This window comes from Cannabis sativa, chromosome 3 (genome assembly GCF_029168945.1).
Source record: "Cannabis sativa cultivar Pink pepper isolate KNU-18-1 chromosome 3, ASM2916894v1, whole genome shotgun sequence".
Taxonomy (NCBI): domain Eukaryota; kingdom Viridiplantae; phylum Streptophyta; class Magnoliopsida; order Rosales; family Cannabaceae; genus Cannabis; species Cannabis sativa.
The window spans coordinates 61082930-61109349 of NC_083603.1; the positions used below are offsets into that span (position 1 = coordinate 61082930).

The 26420-nt window shown below is 38.9% G+C and overlaps 1 protein-coding gene and 1 non-coding gene across 2 annotated transcripts; one reads left to right on the forward strand and one right to left on the reverse strand.

Moving 5' to 3' along the window:
- Positions 1–19155: 19155 nt before the first annotated feature.
- On the reverse strand, positions 19156–20430 carry LOC133036207 (uncharacterized). The gene has a single exon (XM_061112719.1). The coding sequence runs from the start codon at positions 20428–20430 to the stop codon at positions 19156–19158; it is 1275 nt and encodes a 424-aa protein (XP_060968702.1).
- A 58-nt stretch (positions 20431–20488) lies between these two features.
- LOC115711741 (small nucleolar RNA R71) lies at positions 20489–20595 on the forward strand. The gene has a single exon (XR_004010619.1). It is a non-coding gene; the product is annotated as a small nucleolar RNA R71 (small nucleolar RNA).
- The last annotated feature ends 5825 nt before the right edge of the window (positions 20596–26420 follow it).

The window sequence follows — 26420 nt, forward strand, 5'->3', positions numbered from 1 at the left end:
CAAAATTATTTTTCCTACAAAAATATTTTAAATAATTTTAAAAACAAAAACAATAAAATTTATTACAAAGTTAGCAATATTTTTTTTTTTTTTGAATTTATAAATTCAATATCTCTAAACATGCCTTAGAACTTTAGAAAAAATGAATTTTTTGTTATAAGAAAAATTTCTTATTTCTTCATTTGCAACAAATTTTCTCACCTCATCTTGAAGAACTTATACTTTTTTTTGTTTATCAGGATTTTTTGGTCATTCATGATTTTTTTTTTCTTTTACCAATTCAACATACGCTTTTGTTTATAGGTAATTTAAATTAAACATGTGAATGTGATGAATTGAAAGGTTTAATTTATTAATTATTATTTATTTAGGTAAAAGGTGGGAGGATTTGAACCTTAAATCTGAATCATGTGGTTATCAAACTGATTAAGATAACTACTTGCAAATAACTTATGTTAACCAAAAACTTTTAGATAATGACCCTTGTGGAAGAACCAAAAAAAAAAAAAAAATAGAAAATAGAATTTTTTACATAAATACAAAATGACATTTTATTTATAAAAATACTTTCATAAGATGTGGATAATATTTATACTTTTAATGTGCTTTTAATTACCAAAATACCTCTTATACTATCACTTACACACATTAATACATTATCACTTACACACGCTATATGCATGTCACCTCACTTGCACAATTTTTCTCTTTTTTTTTTTCCTTTTTCTTATCATTTTTATTTTTACTTTTAGTTTTTAAGTTAGTGTTCAGTTTATCTTTCCATTTCTTTATTAGTTTTTCATTCAAAACCTAGTTAGATCAAAACCAAGAAGCCTCATCTCTGATGAGTTCTTCCATAATAGTGAAGGACGATGGAAGTTTGAGGACCTCAGGCCTTTGGGGTTTCGGGGCTCGTGGAGGTCAGCCATGGCCTCCATCTTGGTTGTGGACGACCGATGTCAATGTTGGGTTTTGTGCCCTAAATAAAACTCATTTCAATATAATAAGATTTACTAATTAATAAAGATTAGAAATCATTTTATGTTGCATGGTTCATGTTGACCGAGGTTTTCAGCAACCAATAAAATAATAGAAGATTAGAGAGCGGTAAGAAAATAAGGGAAGGATTTTTACGTGGTTGGGGCGTTAATGAGCCTTAGTGCACGAGTCTGTGTATTTATGAGTGTATTAAATACAGAGAATGTTCTTGGTGAGTATTTACTCTTCTTGCACTTATGCAACCTAAAATTCTCGACCCCCTTTAATGAGCTTTGAGGGGGTATTTATAGTGTTTTTTGGTGGGGTGATTCCCAGGATTATAGTACATGTATTTCTGTAACTATCCATAAAGTTGGGTATTCCCAATGAATATACCATGGGTAATGCATGGTCAAATCCCTAGGTGCTGTAGGGCTTTTATGTAAAATGTCCTTATTGCTTTTTGACTGACGTGACTCTTCGCAGTGTAGCCGTCAATAGACTTAAGTGATCATAGCTTCGTAGGTGCAGATTGGGGGTTGTGTCGTCAGACTTTATTGCGTGTGGCAGTCCCAACACGTTTCCTCCCATGCGGCATTAAATGCGAGATGACTGCTCAGGGGAAGTCTGACACCTCGCGGAGATGCTTTGATGTTACTTAGGCCTCCGGGAGCATAGGGGGCTCCGAATGCCTTCTCCGGGAGGTAGGTCTCGGAAGACGCCTTTCTTCAACAAGACTTAGCAATTAATTTAAATGTTAAGATCTTTTGATCCACGTGTCCCTGTCCGGTTGGTCCACGTATATTGGGCAAAATCAGGGGCAACATTTACCCCCCAAGCCTTGTTTATTTGAAAAATAAAACAAGGCTTGTTCAAGTGCCTCCGGTTGACTCCTCGATTTCCTGGCATGTGCTTTGGGCGCGTGAAGGTGCACTTAATGATCACCATTAATGCAGCGATTCGCTTTTTGCAGGCGTTGATTCGTTTCATGCCCATTGATTGATATGACGTATTAATGTGTGTCAGACGGATACTCAAATGTTTCCACCACCTTAATTACTAATCAATTCAACCGTTGATTCTTGGGAATTCGAATCGTGCGCCTCCCCAGCCGTTCGATTGGTAGGCGATTGTGCCTGTTCCACATGCACCTTGGCCTATAAAAGCCACCACCTTTCCTTCATTTGGTTACTTTCATCCTTTCGCCAAGTTTCTTCGAGTTTTCCAGAGAGAAAGAAATCCTCAGACCAGAAAACCTTCAAACACTTTACAGATTTCTTCGCTAACCTTTGTTCGTTACAGTCAGTCTACATTTCTTTGTTAATCGACAGCAACTCCCAGTTCCAACACTTTATGTAAGTTTTTCGCATCCCTCACTTCACTATTTGTGTTCATGGCATGCTTTACTGTTTTTTGTTTTTCTGGGTTTGGTGTTTGAAGTTTCTGGGAATGTTTCACCTTGAGTTTTTACGTAATACGCCTAGATTTCCCTTCTCTGGTGTTAGGGTCACTCTTGTTACACATTATTATTATTTTTTAGTAAAGGCCCATATACTCTTAGTGTGATGGCCTTCAAGGGCATAGAGAAGACTTTGTCTTTCTCGATTTTCTGCCCCTCCTCTTCCCTTTTTCTTTTATGCGCACTGTCACTATCTGTGAGATTTTTGCACCCGACTTTTGTCCAGGAAATCCTTCTAGGGCTTTCTTGTTGACAGTCGTCCGGAGGGGGCCTCTTTCCATCGGTTAGGGGACCCCCATTCCCTTTTTTTATTTAGGGTTTGGTATGGGGCCTAATTGCTGGAATTTTAACTCTTCTAAATCATCTAAGAAGGGAGGAAAACGTCTGGCCACCTTGGAAGAAGTCATGGTGGGTCCCGTTGCCCAGGAGGGGTATAGACCCCGTGCCACGGGATGGGAAGCGGCTGAGCTTCACTCTACTCTGACTTGTCCTCACCAACTGGAGAACATCGTGGAGGTGGCTGGTATCAAGCCCGCGACGTCCGGGACGTACCACCGGCCGCCCCGAGATGTGGAGACCCCTAACCACAATTACGGAGGCTTCGGAGCTTGGAGCCAGACACATCTGATGACCGGGGCTATGCTTCCCCTTCAAGATTATTTTATTAATTTCCTTGTATTTGTCGGCCTTGCGCCATACCAACTTATTCCTCAAGCTTACCGCCTGATTTCAGGCTTATTTATTTTTTATTCCGCCCGGGGATGGGGCTCTACCAGTCCGGCAGAGATTTTGTATTTTTACGAACTTGTTTCTGTCCTTAAAAAGGGGGACAAACTTACGGATGGTTTTTACGGCTTCCGGGCCCACCCTTCGAATGAGGGCGTGGTCCCTTATAACCAGCAAACACACGTCAAGGAATACCGCCGTCGCTTTTTCTTCTCCTCCGAGTTCCGGGCTGTGGAGCACCCAGAGCTCCTTACGGAGTGGGTTAGGATCCCTCCGTACGAGCGGACTGCGCCTACTCAGATCTTTCTTCAGCGGGCCAAGACCTTTCCGACTTATGATAGGGCAGATCTCGACGTCGGGGGGTTGGTCACGACGGAGAACTGCCGGAAGGCCAAGCTAATCCTAGCGCACTAGTCGGTGGAGGACTCCAACCTTTCTAAGGTCATCTGCCCGAACGTGAGGGTTCCGGCCGCGGAGAAGACCTTCCGGGATGAGATCATTGCCACCGCAGAGAAGAAGTACCAAGATTATCTCTACCAGAAGGCCCAGGAGAAGGCTTATACTAAGGCCCAGGCAGCTTCCGGGAGGCCCCTTCGCGTTGGGAGCCTGGTTGAGAGAAGGAGCCAGGCAGCTGCCGAGAGATCCCTTCGCATTGGGAGTCCGGTTGAGAAGAGGGCTCCCAGGCCGAGGCCTATCGTCCAGGTGCCGAATACAGGGGCTCCTGACGCCAGCACTTAGGCCTGTAGGGTTCGATGAACGTCTCCTTAGGTTTAAGATGCCTTCGACCCGGTGGGGAGATCATGCCAAGGATTATTATTTCTCCAACTTAGGAGATTATCTAGGCCGGTCCCGGATGGGTTCTGGAACTCCAGAGCCTGTTCCCTTGGATCCTTCGGCCTATCTTTCTTCTAGTTGGTTCCGGCCCTCGGACAGCTATCTCGGGGATGATGCAGCCAGTATTAAGATTCGGAACTTTGCTAGGGCCGAATTAAAGAGTCAGGGTAGGACTAGCTTGATTGCTTTCTTAAGTGTTTACTGCTTTCACAGATATTCTAACACTGAACTCTTTTCCCTTGTTGCAGCAGCTAATCCCATGGAGGCAATTTTGGCCACCCTTGCCGGAGCTCATACTCCTGATGCTCCCCTTCCTCCAACTTCTTCCCAGATGGTTACCCCTACGAAGGCTTCTTCCAGTGCCCCTCCAGACACTATTGACTTAGTGGATGAGGAGGAGGTACTTCCTGAGGAAGCTAAAGAAGGTCAAAAAGAGCAATGGGCTCTTCCTGAGGAAATTGAAGAAGGTGAAGAAGAGCAAGAGGTTGCTCTGATCCGCAAATGCAAAGGCAAGATGGTAGTTGAGGAGACATCTAAGCGGCCGCAGAGAGTGGACACTCCGACCCCGAGCCATGATTCCGGGATCCCTCCCGAGGCGGAGGAATTTACAGTGCCTCCCAACATAGTGCTGACTCCGGTTCCCAGAGATGAGGCGAGGCAGGAGCTTTGGATAGCCAAGTACAATTATGCCATGGACGAGTACTCCTGGGGGCATGCTGAACTGGAGGCCATGAGGAGGATTTTGCGGGATGAGATGCAAAATTCCCTTAACGATCTGAATTACCAGAACCCGTTGGATCTAAACCAGGACCCCTTGACGGACTGGTTCAATCATTTCCTCAGGCCTACCTTGGCTCCTTTTGTCGCGGAGATGACCGATGAGTTCGTCTCCAAGCTAACCCGGTGCGCGCCTAAACGGTTCGCTGCTTGTGCATCCTTGAACTCTGTCTTTCAAGTTCAGGATCTCAGCCATTCCTTGAGTGTGGTAAGTATTCTGTAGTTTACTTTTTCCCTCATTATTTTCCTTAAGGACTTTACTCACTCTTGCATCCTTTTCCAGCTTGCTGCAGAGGCCGGCCGCCTTTCCAAGAACCTAATCAATCACAACTTCGTCTTGTCCGAATTTGGGGACATAGACGAAGTCGTGAAGACCCTGCAGGACCTGTCTGCTGAAAGGCGGACGTTCCAAGAGGAGGCTACGTGGCAAGAGGCCCTTGCTAAGGCCAAGTTCGAGGAAGAGGCTAAGCAAAGGGAAGCCCAAGCGGAGGCGATCATCCGAGAGGAAGTCCTTCGGAGGGACAGGCTGGAGGCAAAGCATCGGGAAGAGCTGAGGGCGGAGGGCGAGGCTGTTGCCAAGGCCAAACGCGAGCTCCGAGAGGCTAGGGAAGCCTTATACGAAATGGCTGCCAAGGTGAAGTCCTTAGAGGAATTGCGCCAGGCGGACTTGGAGTCCAGGGCAAACTTGGCCGTGGAGCTGAAGGAGCTCAAGGACTTTAAAGACCATGCCTTGAAGAAAGCTAAGAAAGATGAGCTCCTTTCTCCCGTCTCTTGCAGTCGGTTCATTAAGCGCTTCGACGATGGCATTTATATGGCCTGGTCAACAAATGGCTAGAACATCAAGCTTGACTTCTGCCCAAAACCCGCGGAGATGATTGCTAAATTCCAGGAGAAGAAGAAGAAGCTTGATGCCATGCTGGAGGCGCACATTGGTCCCTGCCTTCCTCCTCGAATTGACTAGGCCATTCTGAATACAACCCGAATTTTTCTTATCTTTTTTTTTTATTTACAGCTAATTCTCTTTTATTTAAGACAATCTTTATTTACATAGCTGTTTTGTTTTCTAAGGGGAAACAATAGTTAAGGCCTGTCCCCGGGCCCTTTGTATATATTTATATATTTTTTTTACCTGCCCTTAGGGTCAAGATTTTTTATATATATGATCCTTTTTGATGCACATATCTTTCTTTTTCGGACCTGCCCTTTGGGTCAGGATGTTTGTATATATGCTCTTTTTTTGTGCATACTCTTTTTTTCTTTTTTGGACCTGCCCTTTGGGTCAGGATGTTTTACTTTTGGCCTGTCTTTCGTCTGTCTGTGTGGTATGCCCTAGTACCCCCTGAGTGGCATAGAAACTTTGTTTTTAAGGCACTCGGTTTTATTTAAAATACAGAGGCTGCATACAATTAGACGGTACAAACCCTTTAAACAAAGCCTAAGTTACACTTTTGGACTATTGGTAATATTTTTTGAGCTGATCGGCGTTCCAGGCTCTTGGAAAAATGGTTCAATCCATCCTTTTTAGCTTATAAGTGCCTGAACCGATTTCGTCCTCGATTTCATATGGTCCTTCACAATTTGGCCCAATTACCCCCACTCCGGGTTCTTGGGTGGCTGGGAAGACTCTTCTTAAGACCATATCCCCAATAGTGAATTTTCTGTTTTTAACTTTGGAGTTAAAATATTTGGTCACCTTCTTTTGATAAGCCGCCATCCATATTTGTGACTCGTCCCGGAGCTCTTCAACTTGATCCAGCGCTTCTTGTAGTAAAGCTTGATTTGTAGCTGGATCGTAAGTCGTTCTCCTGTGGGACGAGAATAACGTTTCTACCGAGACCATCGCTTCACAACCGTACGCCATTGAAAAAGGCGAGTGGCCGGTCGTGGTTCTGGGGGTCGTCCGGTAGGCCCATAACAATCTTGGCAACTCTTCAGGCCAGTTGTTTTTGCAGGCCAGCAGCTTTTTCTTTAAGGTGACCTTTAGGATTTTATTGACTGCTTCTGCTTGTCCGTTTGTTTGCGACCTTGCCACCGCGGAGAAGCTTTTTACTACTCTGTGTTGGTTGCAGAAGTTAGTGAACTCTTCGCAATCAAATTGCTTTCCATTGTCAGAGACTATTTTGTGAGGCAAGCCATATTGACATACTATGTTTTTGATAACAAAGTCTTGTGCTTTTTTAGAAGTTATAGTCTTCATGGGCTCAGCCTCCGTCCATTTGGTGAAGTGGTCTACTGCTACTATTGCATACTTTACTCCTCGCTTTCCTGTTGGTAGGGACCCAATAAGATCTATTCCCCAGACCGCGAAGGGCCAGGGACTAGTCATCAGGGTAATTTCATTGGGAGGAGCTCTCGGTATGTTTGCGAACCTTTGGCACGAATCACATTTTTGGACGTAGTCTATGCAATCTTTTTTCATTGTTGGCCAAAAGTATCCCTGTCTCAATATTTTCTTTGAGAGACTGGGTCCTCCTGTATGATATCCACAGAACCCTTCGTGGACCTCTAGCATAATTTGTCTAGCTTCAGGGTCCGATACACACCTTAAATAAGGCATGCTCAGTCCTCTTCGGTAGAGAATTTGATCCATCATTACATAACGGTGAACCTGATACTGAATCTTTCTAGACAGTGCCCTTTCTTGGGGCAACTCACCTTTCGTTATGTGTTCTATGATGGGGACCATCCAGTTGGGTTCTTGCCCAACCGTTATTATGGCCTCTTTTACTTTGATGCTTGGCTCTGCCAAGCGTTCCACGGGTACCACCCCCAGCCCTTCGACAGTCCGCGTGAGCGTTCTTTTCCCGGGGGATTCTTTCTACTTTGTAGTCCATGAAGTCGTGGACCAGCTCCCGGACTATGGTTACATACGCGGCCATTTGCTCGCCGTGTGTTTGATACTCTCCCGATATCTGATTTACGACCAGCTGGGAGTCGCTATAGACTTCTACTCTTTTGGCCCCTACGACCTTCGCTAATCTCAGCCCTGCTATCAAGGCCTCATATTCGGCCTCGTTGTTTGAAGCTGAAAAGTCGAACCATAGGGCTGCCTGGAGTCGAAGTCCGGTCAGGGATATCATCGCAACCCCCGCTCCAGATCCATTTTCATTGGAGGCTCCGTCCACAAACACTCTCCATGTGGGGATCGACGGTATCGGCGCACTCGCGGTTGCGTCGGCTTCATTGCATTCGGTGATGAAGTCCGCCAAGGCTTGGCCTTTTATGGAGATGCGGGGGATGTAGTGTAAGTCGAATTGACTTAACTCCATTGCCCATTTGAGGAGCCTTCCGGACGCTTCTGGCTTTTGGAGGACTTGCCGGAGTGGGTGATTGGTCAGCACCTTAATTGGGTGAGCTTGGAAATACGACCTTAACTTTCTTGAGGCCATTAGGAGGAAAAAAACTAGTTTTTCGATGATGGGGTACCGCGTCTCCGCCCCTATCATGCGCTTGCTGACGTAGTACACGGGATGCTGAGTTTTCTCTTCTTCCTCGGACTAGGGCAGCGCTGACGGCGTGCTCGGAGACGGCCAAATATAGGAATAGGTCCTCTCCGAGAACGTGTTTTGACAGGATCAGAGGCTTGGCCATGTGTTCTTTCAATTTTTTGAATGCCTCCTCGCACTCGTCCGACCATTCAAATTTTTGGCACTTCTTCAATATGTTAAAGAAGGGGATGCACTTGTCTGTAGACCGCAAGATAAAACGGCTCAAGGCAACAACCTTTCCGGTTAGGCTCTGCACGTCTTTATGCTTCTTGGGGGATTGCATGCTCAGGAGAGCTTGAATTTTTTCTAGGTTAGCCTCAATCCCCCTTTGGTTGACGATGAAGCCCAGGAACTTTTTCGATTTGACCCCAAAGGTGCATTTCTTTGGGTTGAGCTTTATTCCGTATCTTCGGACTACCTCAAAACACTTTTCTAAGTCGTCTACATGGCTATTGCATGCTTTAGACTTGACGAGCATATCGTCTACGTACACCTCCATGTTTCGCCCCAAGAGGCCTTTGAACTTCCGATTGACCATTCTCTGGTAGGTCGCACCGGCATTTTTCAGTCCGAAAGGCATGACCAAGTAGCAGTATACCCCCTTATCGGTCCTGAAGCTAGTGCACTCTTGGTCCGCCGTGTGCATCTTTATTTGGTTGTACCCGGCGTAGGCGTCCATGAAGGATAGTAGTTTGAATCCGGAGGTGGCATCTACCATCTGGTCGATCCTGGGTAGCGGGAAGCAGTCCTTCAGACAAGCTTTGTTTAGATCAGTGAAATCTATACAAACTCGCCAAGTCCCGTTCGGCTTTGGCACCAGGACCGGATTGGCTAGCCATTCAGGGTAGTACATATCGCGGATCATGCTGTTTGTCAAAAGCTTGTCCACCTCTTTCTCTAAGGCCTCGGCCTTTACTGAATCGAGGGGGCGTCGCTTTTGCTGGACTGGCGGCATGTCCGGGTTGACGTTGAGGATGTGGGTGATGACGTGGGGACTTATGCCAGTCATGTCCTCTTGGTGCCATGCAAAAATGTCGATGGCACCCTTCAGTGTTTTTATTATTTTTTCTTTTTCCTCCGGATCTAGGCTCTTTCCTAGCCGGAGTACTTTGGTGGAGTCGAGGTCGCACATTGATATCTCCTCGACATCCTCCATTGGTTTTACAATTTTTTCGAACCCCACTCGGGGATCCAACTCATCTTCTTCAACCAATTCTGGCTCACTGGTCTCCCAGACCATCAGTACGGGCAGGTGGGTTGCAACGTTGTAACATTGCCTTGCCTCCCCCTGATTTCCTCTCACCGTTCCTATTCCAGCTTCCTGGGTAGGGAACTTTAAGCACATGTGTCGTATGGACGTGACTGCGCCGAAATCTATCAGGGCCGATCGGCCGAGGATCGCGTTGTAGGCGGTCGGGCAGTCCACCACCACGAAAGTGCAGTATTTGAATGTGCTTTGGGGGGTGTCCGGGCACAAGGTAACAGGAAGTCTCTTTTTCCCCATCGGGATGAGTGTTATTCCGTTAAACCCTGTGAGTTGGGAACCACTGGGTGAGAGGTCTCGGTCCGTCAGGCCTATTGCAGTGAAGGCCTCCTTAAGAAGTAGATTCATGGAGCTTCCGTTGTCGATCAAGACCCTGGCCACTACTTTATTGGCGATGGGGGTCTCTATGACCAACGGATCATGGTGGGGAAAACGCACTGTCTTGGCGTCTTCTTCCGTGAACGTGATGGGTTGATCCATCAGTCGGGGCCTCTGAGCTGGGAGTTGAGTAACCTCCCAAACCTCATTGTGCTTCAAGGCCCCCGCATACCGCTTCAATTCTTTGTGGGTAGTTCCTCCAATGTGGGGTCCTCCTGAGATCATGGCCACCCTCCCATTGGGTCTGGGTGGCAAACGGGGATATGCTGGGCATCTCCGGTAGGAGCAACTGGAGCCAATACTCGTGCTACACCCCCTGGTGCTCCTTGCGGCATAACCCCTGTCGCCTGACCCGGATTAAGGTGAGGCAGCCGATTCTTGATCCACTCATAGAGGTGCCCCAATCGTATTAGGTTTTCAATCTCATCCTTGAGATTTTTGCATTCATTGGTGTTGTGCCCAATGTCGTTGTGGTACTCGCATCTTTTGTTGGGGTCCCTCCGGGAGCTATCCTTGTACAGGGGAGGTGGTCTCCGGTAGTGCGTATTTTGCCTAGTAGCAAAGTACACACGCTCTTGGGAGTCTGTCAACTCCGTGTACTGGGTATACTACGGAGTGTATCCCCTTTTTTGTCGCTTCTCCTCCGTCCGGGTGCTGCCTTTGGAGGATCGTTTACTCCTCGAGCCCTGGGAAGGACCTGCCAGGCTGGCGGTTGGAGCAGAGTGCGAGGGAGCTTGTCGATTTATCCCCGAGGGGTTTCCAAAATGGGACGATGTGGGGGCCAAAGTCTGGCCCTGACTGTATCCCGGAGTAGCAGAGAATTGTATACCGCTCATTGGTGGAGCCGCGGTCGGGACAGTACCCGACGGCGGTGCTCCGGGCATGTACCCTGCTATCCTGGTGGGATAGTATCCTCCATAGGCCACTATTTGGGCCTCTTCAAGGTTGATGTATTTTTGGACTCTTTTCTGGAAGTCTTGAAGGTTTGCGGCTCCTTCCTGTTGTAGTTCGTTCCAAAAGGGAGTCCCTGTACGGATGCCTGCCTGGAGAAGGGAAAGCTGTTGTCCGTCATCAAATTTCTTGATCTTCGAGGCTTCCTCTCGGAACCTCTTTATATAGTTTTTCAAGGTCTCTATAGGCAGCTGCTTGATGTTAGTCAAGGCACTGACCTCGAGGTTGACCTTTCTTTCGGTGACAAACTGTCTCCGGAAGTTGGTCTGTAACTTGTTCCAACAACCCACGGATCCTGGTTCCAGTTTCTTGAACCATTCCTCCGCGGACCCGCTTAGAGTGAGCGGGAAGCACAGACATTTTGCGTCATTGCTGACTCTCATGACCGTCATGACACGGTTAAATCGCGACAAGTGATCGCTTGGATAGGAGTTCCTGGTATAAGCTGCCATTTCGGGCATCTTAAAGTTCTTGGGGAGCTCTGCTTCCAGGATGTGCTTAGCACATGGCTCCCAACCATCACAGTCTGAGTCGAAGTCGTCGCCTTTCTGTCTTCGGGAGACTCTGGCGATATCTTTTCGGAGTATGGCGAGTTCCGCCATGATTCCTTCATTTAACGTTCCCGTGGAGACCGCGGGTCCGTACTTCTTGTGGTCAAGGTGATCCCGGAGGTCACCTTGATTCCCATTCATTTGATTCCTCAAATCGACGGGAGGACATCTCTGTCCTCTTCTCCCTCTACCTCCGGGCTCCTGGTGCACGGAAATGCTTTTTCGGTCCTCTCGATCCTGAGGGCCAAGACTCTCTTTTTGGAGTTTGCTCCTCTGCGGACCTTTCCCTTTCGGGAAATCTGAGCGGACCTTTCGCGGATCCTGCGCCTTTTTCTTTTTCCCGGGGGTAGAAGTAGGGTTTTTCTTTTGGTTCCCTTCAGTTTGATACCTTATAGGGCTAGGTTCCCTAGACTTTTGTTGTTGGGTACTAGGCGAGGATTCCTCTGGTTCCTTGCCAAGTCCAGCAGTCATTGCCTTGGGATGCACGTGGATGCCAGCCGCCTCCATGGCTTTTTGCATGGCCAGCATTACCTCTTGCATTTTTTGGTTTTGTGCTTTTTGTGCTGCGATCTCAGCTTCATGATCGACAGCCTTTTGTCTTAGAAGCACCAACTCTGAGTAACTACCTTCATCGTAGGCATACTCATCGAGGTTTCCCTCGTAATCATCATCACGAATTCCTTCTTCTTCCTCGGAGCCCTCAGCTGCTCTTGAGGCTACGTCTTCCTCATTCAGGTCTTGAGCATCTTCTAGGGGGCGAGGTTGACGAGTGCTTCTAGTTTCCACCATTGTTGTAATGTAAAGTGTGTTTACAGAAGCTTTCTTCAGTTCTCAATGAAAGCACCAAAATGTTGACCGAGGTTTTCGGCAACCAATAAAATAATAGAAGATTAGAGAGCGGTAAGAAAATAATAGAAGGATTTTTACGTGGTTGGGGCGTTAATGAGCCTTAGTCCACGAGTCTGTGTATTTATGAGTGTATTAAATACAGAGAATGTTCTTGGTGAGTATTTACTCTTCTTGCACTTATGCAACCCAAAATTCTCGACCCCCTTTAATGAGCTTTGAGGGGGTATTTATAGTGTTTTTTGGTGGGGTGATTCCTAGGATTATAGTACATGTATTTCTGTAACTATCCATAAAGTTGGGTATTCCCAATGAATATACCGTGGGTAATGCATGGTCAAATCCCTAGGTGTTGTAGGGCTTTTATGTGGAATGTCCTTATTGCTTTTTGACTGACGTGACTCTTCGCAGTGTAGCCGTCAATAGACTTAAGTGATCATAGCTTCGTAGGTGCAGATTGGGGGTTGTGTCGTGAGACTTTATTGCGTGTGGCAGTCCCAACACGTTTCCTCCCATGCGGCATTAAATGCGAGATGACTGCTCAGCGGAAGTCTGACACCTCGCGGAGATACTTTGATGTTACTTAGGCCTCCGGGAGCATAGGGGGCTCCGGATGCCTTCTCCGGGAGGTAGGTCTCGGAAGACCCCTTTCTTCATCAAGACTTAGCAATTAATTTAAATGTTAAGATCTTTTGATCCACGTGTCCCTGTCCGGTTGGTCCATGTTGTCCTCAAAAGTGAGTGTTTTAATATTTATACTCGCAAGTGCACGAATCGTTTCGGAATATAGTGTTCATGTAAGTGCAAGGTCGAACCCATGGGAGTTGACTAACATCAAAAGAAACTATTTCAAACAAAACAAGAATATTCTAACCTAGCTCCAAATATTTGATAGGATTTTGGTTTTGCAAAATAAAATAAAAGACAAGAAACTAAAATACTTAAGATTAAAGATGAGTGAGTATGAAAATAATTTTCCAATAAGATGTGTAAAATAAGATTATTAAGATATTAGAATCCACAAAATGCAAGTTCAATAGTATTTATAAGTATATTGATTTCCAAGTTCATATATATATATATAGTTGAAATAAATCACACTATATTTTCCAAAATATATTTTTCTTTTAAGTACAAGTTATTTTCAAAAATGTAGGATTTTTCTTCACTTGTAAAAGGTATAATTTCTAAGCATTAAATGTGTTACAATATAATGAAACTACACAAAATCAAAGAAACTATGTTTAGGCAAAATATAACACTTATATTCTAAGAATTAGATGTAAACAATTTAATGAAAGACATTTAATCAAAGAGTATTATATGTTTGCATAATGAAGAACTAAGTGGAAATATGCTTTAACAATCAAAAATACATGATATTGAAGATGAAAAAGACATATTTTTGATAGAAAAATCCATGAACTTTATAGCACAAATGGGAAATCAACATACAAATATAAACACTATCTAGTTAAATTTTGCTTCATCATCATCTTAATAATCTTGAAAAAAGATTAGAAGCTCATAACTAGATAAAAATTACAAAAGATAAACATACTTGACATGCTCTTCAAAATGTAAAAATGGTAGAAAGAAAATGGTAAAAATGAAGAGTGTGGAATGGAGAAGTGTTTTGGGTTGAAGAGGTGTTTAGGGAGGGTGAAGAGATGTGTTTTGAAATGGTCTTCCAACACAATATTTATAGGAAAAATTGGAGAATTAAATTAATCAAAATAAAATAAATAAATAAATAAATTTAATTAGTGTTGGGAAGAGAAGGGATAAATAGAGTATGTGTAAGAGTATTGGAAAAAATAAATGTTTGTTTGGATGGAAAAATAGTGAAAAAGATAGGGTAAAATAAAATGGGAATGTTTATTTAGGTGAAATAAATTGGAAAGATAAAATGGATATTTAGGTGTAAAGTATTTGAGAAAAATAAGGATTTTGGCCTTTTGTTGGTGTGATTTTCGGATGTGTGCAATACAATTAACATCCAATTTTTTCTTCTTTTTTCTTCTGCAGGTGGCAGCTGGCGAGCTGGGATTGGAGGAGGAGGCTGACGGGGCTCGCGTGGCGCCTTCTGGTTGGCTGGGAAAGCTGACGGGCTGGGGACCACGCAGGCCAGCTGGCGGAAGGAAGAGTGGGGGACAAGATGCTGCGTGCGGGTCCCACGCGGCAGCTAGCTGGAGCTTCACTTGCTCCTTGGTCGGGTGGATGTCACGCGTGGATGGGAGCCCTTCGATCAGTCAACGAACGGTGCGGATGGGCTGTTGACTTTGACCGAGAGTCGGATTTGCATAAAGACTCATCAAATTTTTTTTTTTGAAATTGTAATTTAGCCCCATTTCTTCAATATTTCTCCAATTTAATCCCAATCTTTTTCTACCAAATACACCTAAAAATACATAAAATTAATTAGAAAACTAAAATAAAATTAAAAATAAATACCACATAACATATTATAATAAAATAATTATAAAAACACACAAAAACATATAAAATTACAATAAAGCTAATAAATTCAAAAATAATTAAAAACTTACTAAATTAATTAAAAACTTAAGAACTAAACTAATTTTTAGTTAAAAAAAATGTGAAAAATAACTCTAATTTCTAGAGTTATCACAACCCCAATTTTAAAATTTTGCTAGTCCTCAAGCAAAAGAAAAATTAAAAACACACATTTTTTTTTTTATTTTGGTGATATAAAAAATGTCCTAAAAAATTGCACATTGAAAATAGCTTATATAAAATATGAATAGAAATTAAGCTTATCTAATTAATTCAATAGTCAATCTTGCTTTGAAAATATATTTTAAATTCTAAATCTAAAATCTATTCATCAAATTATTATGTGAATTTTGAAAAAATTATTGTAACAAAATATTTATTTCACATAACAAGATGAATAATTTTTCTTTTTTTCAAAATTTGATTGTTTAGCGAAATTGACCCAAGAATTAAAAATAAAGCTTAAAAGAGATTCATATTTTTATAAATTAAAATCAAACTCAATCAAGGGTATTATCATAGGAAAAGGGAATATCACCAAAGGATTTTTTTTTTCCTTTTTTTTTTTGTTTTTGTTTTTTTTAAGGCATAAATATATATAGAAAATAAATATATTTTTTTGGTTTTTTTTTTACTAGAAAAATAATAATAAACATTTTGTTTTTTTTTTTTAAATTATATAATATAACTACTTTAGCATCCAAACAACAATTTTTAAAAGTGAAAAATAATACTCTACCATTTTTAAGCACATGAAAGAAATAACCATAGGAACTCACCACCCCAAACTTAATTTATGCATTGTCCTCAATGTATCAAAATACAAATATAAATTGAAAGTGAAAGAGTTGAGAGTTTATAATGGTCATACCTCATCTTGGAGCATGTCAAGAGCAACAAAAAGATAACAAAAATCAAAACAAACGGTTAATCTAAAACATAAAGAAAAATACACATTACCAAGAATTGATAAGAGCAATCAATGATCATGGTAAATTGGATCCTCAAGGAGGATTTCATCCACTTCTACATTTTTTCAATTCTAAAAATGGTTTCAATTTTTGTCCTTTAACTTTGAATACATTACCATTATTAGGATTTTCAATTTCAATGGCTCCATGTGGAAAAACAGTGCGTATAATGTATGGACCTACCCACCTAGAGCGTAACTTTCCCGGAAAGAGAGGCAAACGAGAATTGTATAAAAGGACTTTTTGACCGGGAGAAAAATCTTTTCTCAAAATGTTTTTGTCATGGTAAAATTTCATTCGGTCCTTATACTTTTTTGAATAGTCATATGCATCATGCCTAAGCTCTTCTAACTCATTCAATTGAAGCTTTCTTTTCTCACCCGCTTTGTCAAAGGAAAAGTTTAGTTGCTTAATAGCCCAATAGGCTCTATGTTCTAACTCAAAGGGTAAATGGCATGCCTTCCCATAAATAAGTCTATAGGGAGACATTCCAATGGGCGTTTTGTAAGCAGTACGATATGCCCATAATGCATCAATGAGTCTTAGGGACCAATCTTTCCTAGTGGGGTTGACAGTTTTCTCTAAGATGTGCTTAATCTCCCTATTTGATATCTCAACTTGGCCACTAATTTGTGGGTGATAAGGTGTAGTGACTTTATGTGTAATGCCATATTGTTTCATTAAATGTTCAAAAGGCCTATTACAAAAGTGTGTACCATTATCACTAATGATGGCACGTGGTGAACCAAATCGTGAGAAAATATTTTCTTTCAAAAACTTAAGCACAACTTTGTGGTCATTAGTATTACATGCAATAGCTTCTACCCATTTAGACACATAATCAACACCAACAAGAATGTATAAATTGCCAAAAGAATTAGGAAATGGACCCATAAAATCAATGCCCCAAACATCAAATATTTCAACAATAAGAATAGGATTTAAAGGCATCATGTTTCTTCTAGTTACACTTCCTAATTTTTGACAACGCTCACAAGATTTGCAATACATATATGTGTCATGAAAGATAGTAGGCCAATAAAATCCACATTGTAAAATTTTCAAAGCAGTTTTCTTACCACTAAAATGTGCCACCACATGCATGATCATGACAAAAAGATATGATTTTAGATTGATCACAGTTTGGAATGCATCTTCTTATTATTTGATCAGGGCAATATTTAAACAAATAAGGATCATCCCACATGAAATTTTTCACTTCAGCATAAAATTTAGATTTATCTTGTTTAGACCAATGAGAAGGAATTTCACCAGTAACCAAATAATTGACAATATCAGCATACCAAGGAAAAGAAGATGCATGCATGAGTTGTTCATCAAGAAAAGTTTCAATGATAGTGGTGGAATCATGATTAGTTTCAACAACAATTCTAGACAAATGATCAGCTACAACATTTTCAGAACCTTTTTTATCACGTATCTCTAAATCAAATTCTTGTAAAAGCAAGATCCACGGATTAAGCGAGATTTAGCATCTTTTTTTGACAAGAGATATTTCAATGCAGCATGATCACAATAGACAATTATTTTAGATCCTAACAAATAAGACCTAAACTTCTCTAATGCAAACACAATAGCAAGCAATTCTTTTTTAGTTGTAGTGTAATTCAATTGAGTTTCATTTAAAGTTTTGCTAGCATAGTATATTACATGAGGTAACATGTTAATTCTTTGTCCTAAAATAGCACCAATTGCATAATCAGAAGCATCACACATTATTTCAAAAGGAACATTCCAATCGGGAGGGCGAATAATAGGTGCACTAGTTAAAAGGGATTTCAATTTTTCAAAGGCAACATGGCAATCATTATCAAAGACAAAAGCATTTTCTTTTCCAAGTAAATGACATAAAGGGCGTGAAATTTTGCTAAAGTCTTTTATGAATCTTCTATAAAAACCGGCATGGCCTAAGAATGATCTAATTTCTTTTACTGTCTTAGGTGGAGGAAGTTTTGAAATAAGATCTACTTTTGCTTTATCAACTTCTATTCCTTGAGATGAAATCACATGACCTAAGACAATACCCTTTTTAACCATGAAATGACATTTTTCCCAATTAAGAACTAAATTCATTTCTTTGCAACGAATTAAAACAAGAGAAAGATGGTGCAAACAATCATCAAAGGAATTTCCAAACACAGAAAAATCATCCATGAACACTTCAAGATTTCTTTCAACCATATCAGAAAATATTGCAATCATACATCTTTGAAATGTTGCAGGAGCATTACAAAGACCAAAAGGCATGCGACGATATGCAAAGGTTCCAAAAGGGCAAGTAAAGGTAGTCTTTTCTTGATCTTCGGGGGCAATGGGGATTTGGTTATATCCCGAATACCCATCAAGAAAGCAATAGTAAGCATGGCCAGCTAACCTTTCAAGCATTTGGTCAATGAAGGGTAATGGGAAGTGGTCTTTCCTAGTGACACTATTCAACTTTCTATAGTCTATACACACTCTCCACCCAGTTTGGACTCTAGTAGGGATTAACTCATTTTGTTCATTTTTAACAACAGTGATCCCAGACTTTTTTGGAACAACTTGAACAGGACTAACCCATGGACTGTCAGAAAAAGGGTAAATGATCCCTACATCTAACATCTTAATTACATCATCTCTTACTACCTCTTTCATGTTTGGATTTAATCTTCTTTGACTTTCTCGGGAGGGCTTAGCATTTTCTTCTAAATGAATTCTATGCATGCACACAGCTGGGCTAATTCCCTTAATGTCTCCCATGGTCCAACCTATGGCCTTTTTATGTTTTCTAAGGATATCTAACAACTTTGTTTCTTGTTTTTCATCTAAATCAGATGCAATGATAACGGGATAAGTCTTAGACTCTCCTAGAAATGCATATTTCAAAGTGTCAGGCAAAGGTTTGAGATCTAACTTTGGTGGTTCAGGAGTTGACTCAACATGCTCTAATGGAATACATGGTTCAATTTTGGCTTTCCACTTTTCAGTATCCATTAGTGGGGTAGACTCAAGCAAAGAATTGACATCATGAATAAAATCATCAACATTTAAGCACATTCCAAACATTTTTTGCATAAGTTTCAAAAGATTCATTCATGTCCATTTCAAACATATTTTTCGTGTTAATCATGTTTACTTCATGTATTTCCTCACACTCAACAGATTTAGCAACATTAAAAACATTCAATTCAACAATCATGTTTCCAAAAGATAATTTCAATACACCATTACGACAGTTGATAATTGCATTAGATGTAGCTAAAAATGGTCTACCTAAAATGATGGGTATTTGAGCATGAGCATATACAACAGGTTGAGTATTAAGAACAATGAAATCAACAGGAAAATAGAACTTATCCACTTTAATTAAAACATCTTCTATAATACCTCTAGGAATTTTCACAGAACGATCAGCTTATTGAAGTGTTATAGAAGTTGGTTTTAATTCTCCTAGACCAAGTTGCTTATAAACAGAATAAGGCAATAAATTCACACTAGCTCCTAAATCAAGTAAAGCTTTGTTAATAAAATGATCACCAATGATGCATGAAATTGTTGGACAACCAGGATCTTTATATTTCACAAGGCTTTTATATTGAATTATGGTGCTAACTTGTTCAGTTAAAAATGCCTTTTTTGGAACATTAGTGTTTCTTTTAACAGTGCAAAGGTCTTTCAGGAATTTGGAGTAGGCAGGAATTTGTTTAATGGCATCTAAGAATGGGATGTTGATACTTACTTGTTTGAACACTTCTAAGATGTCACTATATTGGTTGCCTTTTTTGAGTGGGAGTAATCTTTGTGGAAAAGGAGCTTTTGGAATGGAAGGAAGAATTTGATCATTATCTTTTGACAAGTCATTTGTGTTGGAACTTTGAGGTTGGCTTTGGTCTTTTTCAACTTGAGGTATGTAATCGAGTTTGGCAATTTGTTTTCCGGACCTAAGTGTTGAAATCGACTTGGCTTCTTCTTTATGACTTGGGACTCCTACTTCATATTGGCCTTTAAGATTTGGGACGGGTTGGCTAGGAAATCTTCCTTTTTCTCTCTCAGTTACGGCATTGGCAAGTTGACCTAATTGTGTCTCAAGTTTGGCAATGGATTGAGATTGATTTTGCATGATTTGTTGGGTGGATTGCATGAATTGTTGTAAAGTGTCTTCTAAGGAAGGCTTTCTTTGTGGAGGGTAAGGTTGACTTGGTTGGGCATTATTTGGATTTGGCATATTGAATTGGTTTCCTTGGTTCATTTGTGGTTGGTTTTGTCTCCATGAAAAATTGGGATGGTTTCTCCAATTAGGATTGTATGTGTTAGAAAATGGGCTATCATTTGGTTTACCATATGAATGTAATGCATTAGCCTCTTCGGAAAATGTTTCAAGAAAAGAAGGACATGATTGATCATTATCACAAGTACTAGCAAAAACATCTTTTTTAGGTTGAACATGAGAATTCATAGTTTGACTTATGACTAAGGCTTCTACTTTTCTTGCTAATTTTTCAAAAGATGTTCTCAAATCAGTTTCTTCTTTTATTTCATATTTTCCTCCTCTTTTGGGTGAATTATTTGCTCTAGACCTAGGCTCAAAATAATTCCATTGTTGTGAATTAACAGATAATTCTTCAAGAGCTTCCCAAGCCTCTTGCCCTTGTAATTTCAAAAATTTTCCGGTATGCATAGATTGAATCATTTGTCGGTTTGAAGGGGTTAAACCATCATAAAAATATTTTACAAGTCTCCATTTTTCAAAACCATGGTGGGGACATTTTAATAATAAATCTTTAAATCTTTCCCAACATTCATAAAATTCTTCATTATCTTTTTGATAAAATTCGGAGATTTCTCTTCTTAAATTATCAGTTTTGGACATGGGGAAAAATTTGGCAAGAAATTTATTAAAAAGTTGATCCCAAGTTGTTATGGTTCCGGTTGAAAGTGAGTTTAACCAAGCTTTGGCTTTATCTTTTAAAGAAAAAGGAAACAACCTAAGCTTAACTGATTCATCCGAAAAATTTTGAAAACGAAAAGTTGAGCAAATATCCAAGAAATCTTTTACATGCATGTAAGGATCTTCTCTTTCTAAACCATAAAAAGAAGGCAACAATTGAATGATTGATGGTTTAAGTTCAAAATGAGTGGCGTTAGTAGTAGGCAAAACAATGCATGATGGAGCATTAGATGAAATAGGTGAAAAATATTCAAGTAGCGTTTTTTTCTTATGCAATATTAGGTTCTTGTTCCATTATGCTTAGATTTTCAAAAACACTTTCAATTTCACCTAAAGTTACTACTCTTCTTACCAAACGATTTTTAGAATCACGTTGCCAATGATGCATGCAATGTCAAAAATTTCACAAAGAAACACCAACACAAAATAATCTCAAGAAGACAAATTTCTGATGTGGAAGATCAGTTATAAACCGCAACCACAGAGCATACTTATAACACAAAGAGATTATGATTTTTTTTGTAAATTTTTAATTTTTCAATTTTTTTGGTTTGACTTGTTCCCAGACCTATTTGATTCCACTTACTCACGACTTAATAAAAACTCCCCGGGGTTAATTATTAAGTGTGGGTGGGAACTTTGCCAAATTTCCTTTAAGCAAAAATTGCTTATGTTGAAAGAACAAGCTTTGTTTTTAAATATTTTTTTTTTTTAAGCAAAGTAAAGTAAATAAAATTACAACTAAATAAATACAATAAAAAAATGCCAATAATAATGATAGATAGTTATATTAAAGTTAGGAGGCACAAAATGCCATCAACTAACTATAATAATAATAGTAGTAGTAGTAATAATAATAAGATTTTAGGAGGCACAAGATGCCATCAACTAAAATGTAAACAAAAATAAAAGCTAGGAGGCACTAATGCCATCACTAGAGGAGATTTAATAGGAGGCAAAAATGCACTCAACTATCAAGTATGTAGGAGGCACAAAATGCACTCAACTACTAAAAGAAAAAAAAGGTTAGGAGGCAAAAATGCACTCAACTATCAAATAGGTAGGAGGCACAAAATGCCATCAACTACCAATAACTATGTATATATAGTATACTATATAATATGTAATATATAACAATATATATGTATAACTTTCTTTTTTTTCAACTTTTTTTTTGATGAAAATGAGAAAAGAAAAAAAATAACTAGTAGAAGAATATTACTTACCTTGTAGAAAGATTGTTTCTTTCTAGCGACTCCCCGGCAACGGCGCTAAAAACTTGTTGTCCTCAAAAGTGAGTGTTTTAATATTTATACTCGCAAGTGCACGAATCGTTTCGGAATATAGTGTTCATGTAAGTGCAAGGTCGAACCCATGGGAGTTGACTAACATCAAAAGAAACTATTTCAAACAAAACAAGAATATTCTAACCTAGCTCCAAATATTTGATAGGATTTTGGTTTTGCAAAATAAAATAAAAGACAAGTAACTAAAATACTTAAGATTAAAGATGAGTGAGTATGAAAATAATTTTCCAATAAGATGTGTAAAATAAGATTATTAAGATATTAGAATCCACAAAATGCAAGTTCAATAGTATTTATAAGTATATTGATTTCCAAGTTCATATATATATATATATATATATATATAGTTGAAATAAATCACACTATATTTTCCAAAATATATTTTTCTTTTAAGTACAAGTTATTTTCAAAAATGTAGGATTTTTCTTCACTTATAAAAGGTATAATTTCTAAGCATTAAATGTGTTACAATATAATGAAACTACACAAAATCAAAGAAACTATGTTTAGGCAAAATATAACACTTATATTCTAAGAATTAGATGTAAACAATTTAATGAAAGACATTTAATCAAAGAGTATTATATGTTTGCATAATGAAGAACTAAGTGGAAATATGCTTTAACAATCAAAAATACATGATATTGAAGATGAAAAAGACATATTTTTTATAGAAAAATCCATGAACTTTATAGCACAAATGGGAAATCAACATACAAATATAAACACTATCTAGTTAAATTTTGCTTCATCATCATCTTAATAATCTTGAAAAAAGATTAGAAGCTCATAACTAGATAAAAATTACAAAAGATAAACATACTTGACATGCTCTTCAAAATGTAAAAATGGTAGAAAGAAAATGGTAAAAATGAAGAGTGTGGAATGGAGAAGTGTTTTGGGTTGAAGAGGTGTTTAGGGAGGGTGAAGAGATGTGTTTTGAAATGGTCTTCCAACACCATATTTATAGGCAAAATTGGAGAATTAAATTAATCAAAATAAAATAAATAAATTGATTAATTTAATTAGTGTTGGGAAGAGAAGGGATAAATAGAGTATGTGTAAGAGTATTGGAAAAAATAAATGTTTGTTTGGATGGAAAAATAGTGAAAAAGATAGGGTAAAATAAAATGGGAATGTTTATTTAGGTGAAATAAATTGGAAAGATAAAATGGATATTTAGGTGTAAAGTATTTGAGAAAAATAAGGATTTTGACCTTTTGTTGGTGTGATTTTCGGAGTGTGCAATACAATTAACAACCAATTTTTTCTTCTTTTTTCTTCTGCAGGTGGCAGCTGGCGAGCTGGGATTGGAGGAGGAGGCTGACGGGGCTCGCGTGGCGCCTTCTGGTTGGCTGGGAAAGCTGACGGGCTGGGGACCACGCAGGCCAGCTGGTGGAAGGAAGAGTGGGGGACAAGATGCTGCGTGAGGGTCCCACGCGGCAGCTGGCTGGAGCTTCACTTGCTCCTTGGTCGGGTGGATCTCACGCGTGGATGGGAGCCCTTCGATCAGTCAACGAACGGTGCGGATGGGCTGTTGACTTTGACCGAGAGTGGGATTTGCATAAAGACTCATCATATTTTTTTTTTTTTTTTGAAATTGTAATTTAGCCCCATTTCTTCAATATTTCTCCAATTTAATCCCAATCTTTTTCTACCAAATACACCTAAAAATACATAAAATTAATTAGAAAACTAAAATAAAATTAAAAATAAATACCACATAATATATTATAATAAAATAATTATAAAAACACACAAGAACATATAAAATTACAATAAAGCTAATAAATTCAAAAATAATTAAAAACTTACTAAATTAATTAAAAACTTAAGAACTAAACTAATTTTTAGTTAAAAAATATGTGAAAAATAACTCTAATTTCTAGAGTTATCAGTCCACGTATATTTGGCAAAATCAGGGGCAACAGTTCACATGATTTATTTCATGATTATGTTAATGTATAAATTCTATTAAGTCCTGAACATATATAAATATGTATATATTTTTTCATGATTATAGTGTCGTCAGGACAGTGGAATATAATCATGATTATATGTTCAATAGTTTAATTCCCATGATTTGTCAGTTCACTGGATTTAGATTGACATGATAATCAGCGATAAGGTATACTTACACCTTGGATAAGTGTTATGTCCTTTCCAGGGCATTGGCAAAGTTTACTAGTATCGGATGTATGGAGTATACATTGGAAGGAACCGATATTGATCTTGGATAAGATATCATAAACTTACCATTATATCTTTCTAAGTCAATATCAATGGTTGATCTTAGATCTATGGATCTTAATCCTGATATGGTTAGGTTCAACTTAGTTGTATTATTTATGTTCTTAGAGTTATTCGTGGAAGCTAGCTTTTGGCTCTGGTGGATACTTACATCTTGGGAACATGACAGTTCAATTGAGTGGGAGCAATGATCATAGATATAGAATCTATAACTTCTATAAGTATTTATAAGTGAAACGATGATTTCCTTCGAGCTTGGCTGAATAGAGATAAATGATTGATATCTCATTTCAGTAATTTTACTGAAATATCATTTATAGGTTGCTAAGTGTTTTAAGGATAAAATACATTGAAGGGTAGAACGGTAAATTTGTTTCTATTCAATGTAGATCATCTATAGAGGATCTTTGACTATTAGGATTGTAACAATGGATAATCATAACGTATCTATATCGTGGTACATATAGAGCGTTCTATATAATTGAGAGTGTTATTCAATTCCAAATCTACAGTGGCGCAAGGCGAAATTAATAAGTTGAGAATTTACTTGGTGAATTCTAGATCTACTTATTGAAAGCTCGATTATATAGGCCCATGGTCTCCTCACTAGTTGAGATAATACTGCCTGCAGACTTAGTTAATTGATTTTAATTAATCAATTATAATTTTAAAATTAGACTATGTCTTATTTAAGAATTTTTTACTAAGCAAGTGCTTAATTGTGAAGAAAAAAGGTTTTAGGGTCAATTTGTTAATTAAGAGACTTTGTATGGTCTAATTAATAAATTACATAAATGAAAATTTTATTTAGTAATTAATTATAATTATTAAATAAATAATTTTGGCATTTATAGGATTGAATTGGAAAATATGGTATTATTGAAAAGAAGAATAAGTGGTTAAAATAAAGTGGTAAAAATCTAACTAGAAATTGGTCCACTTAAGTGTACGGCCAAGAAGTGGATTTTGCCTAATATTTTATTCTTTTTTAATCCATATAATTTAGCCCTAAGCCCTAGTTGAAACACTATAAAAGAACATGATACTCTCACTCATCCAATTAATGTCAAACTTGACTATTCAACCAACCTAGATGAGAGAGTTCCTTCTATAGAGATTTCACCTATTTCATTGTTCTTCACTTTCGAAACCTATAGTGAAGGAGTGACATGCCCACACATAGCAAGTCAAGTACTCAATCATAGTGAGTAAGACAGTGGTAACCAAACCCGAAGGAGAGAAAGAGATCCAGGTTCAGATCTTGATAATGCTCTGCTACAGAAAGGAATCAAGGGCTAGAGATCTTGAACAGAAGGGGTCATATTATTCTGCTGCAATCAATGTTAATTGAACATACTTGTTAGTAAATCTAGATCCTAGTAAAATATTCCCAACAGTCAACTCATTAGACTTGGGTCGTGATGACACAAGGCGGGAAAGAAGGAGAGATCGAGAGAGAGTGAGAGGGTGCCTGAGAGAGATATGGCGAGAAAGAGAGAAAGAGGGGTTCGAGCTTTTTGGTATTAGGGGTCGTCGCTAGCTAGAACAGTTTTAGAGGTCGTCGCTGGCTGGAACAACTTTTTGGTTTTGAGACGTCAGGCTTCATTCAGAGAGAGACGAAGAAGCAAAGAAAAAGAAAAGAAAACAAAAAAAAAAAGAAAAGAAAAAATAAAATTTATTTATTTAATTATTATTTTATTTATATAATTTTTAAATTATTTTTTTATAAAATTTAAAATTAAAATTACGTGAACTATTAAAAATCTGTCACGTGTACATTAGAGTATATTGTAGCATGTCACCATGGCATTTAAGTGAGATATCTTGACGAAAGAGTAAATAGTACAATAGAAGTGAGATTTTAGTAATTTTGCTGAAAAAAATTAAGTTGCGTGGTTAAATATTACAAATTGTATAATTCAAGTAATTTTGTTGCTAATATCTAACATTAATATCTCTATATAGTGAGAAAGGGAGGAGAAGTGAGGCCATGAATGAAGATGAAGAGGGTGAAGTGGTTAATACTTAATGCCAATTGGCAATTGGCAAACATAATAATATTCAATATGTTAGCCCCACTTTTCATGCTAAAGTCTTACCATTAAGGCCATCAATAAGAAATGGTCCACATTGGTTTCTTTGACCTTTACGTAAATCTGTATACATCAAATATTT

Excerpts from the sequence above, each read along its gene's own strand:
- LOC133036207 (XM_061112719.1), bottom strand. The coding sequence starts at position 20,430 with ATGATTCAATCTATGCATACCGGAAAATTTTTGAAATTACAAGGGCAA.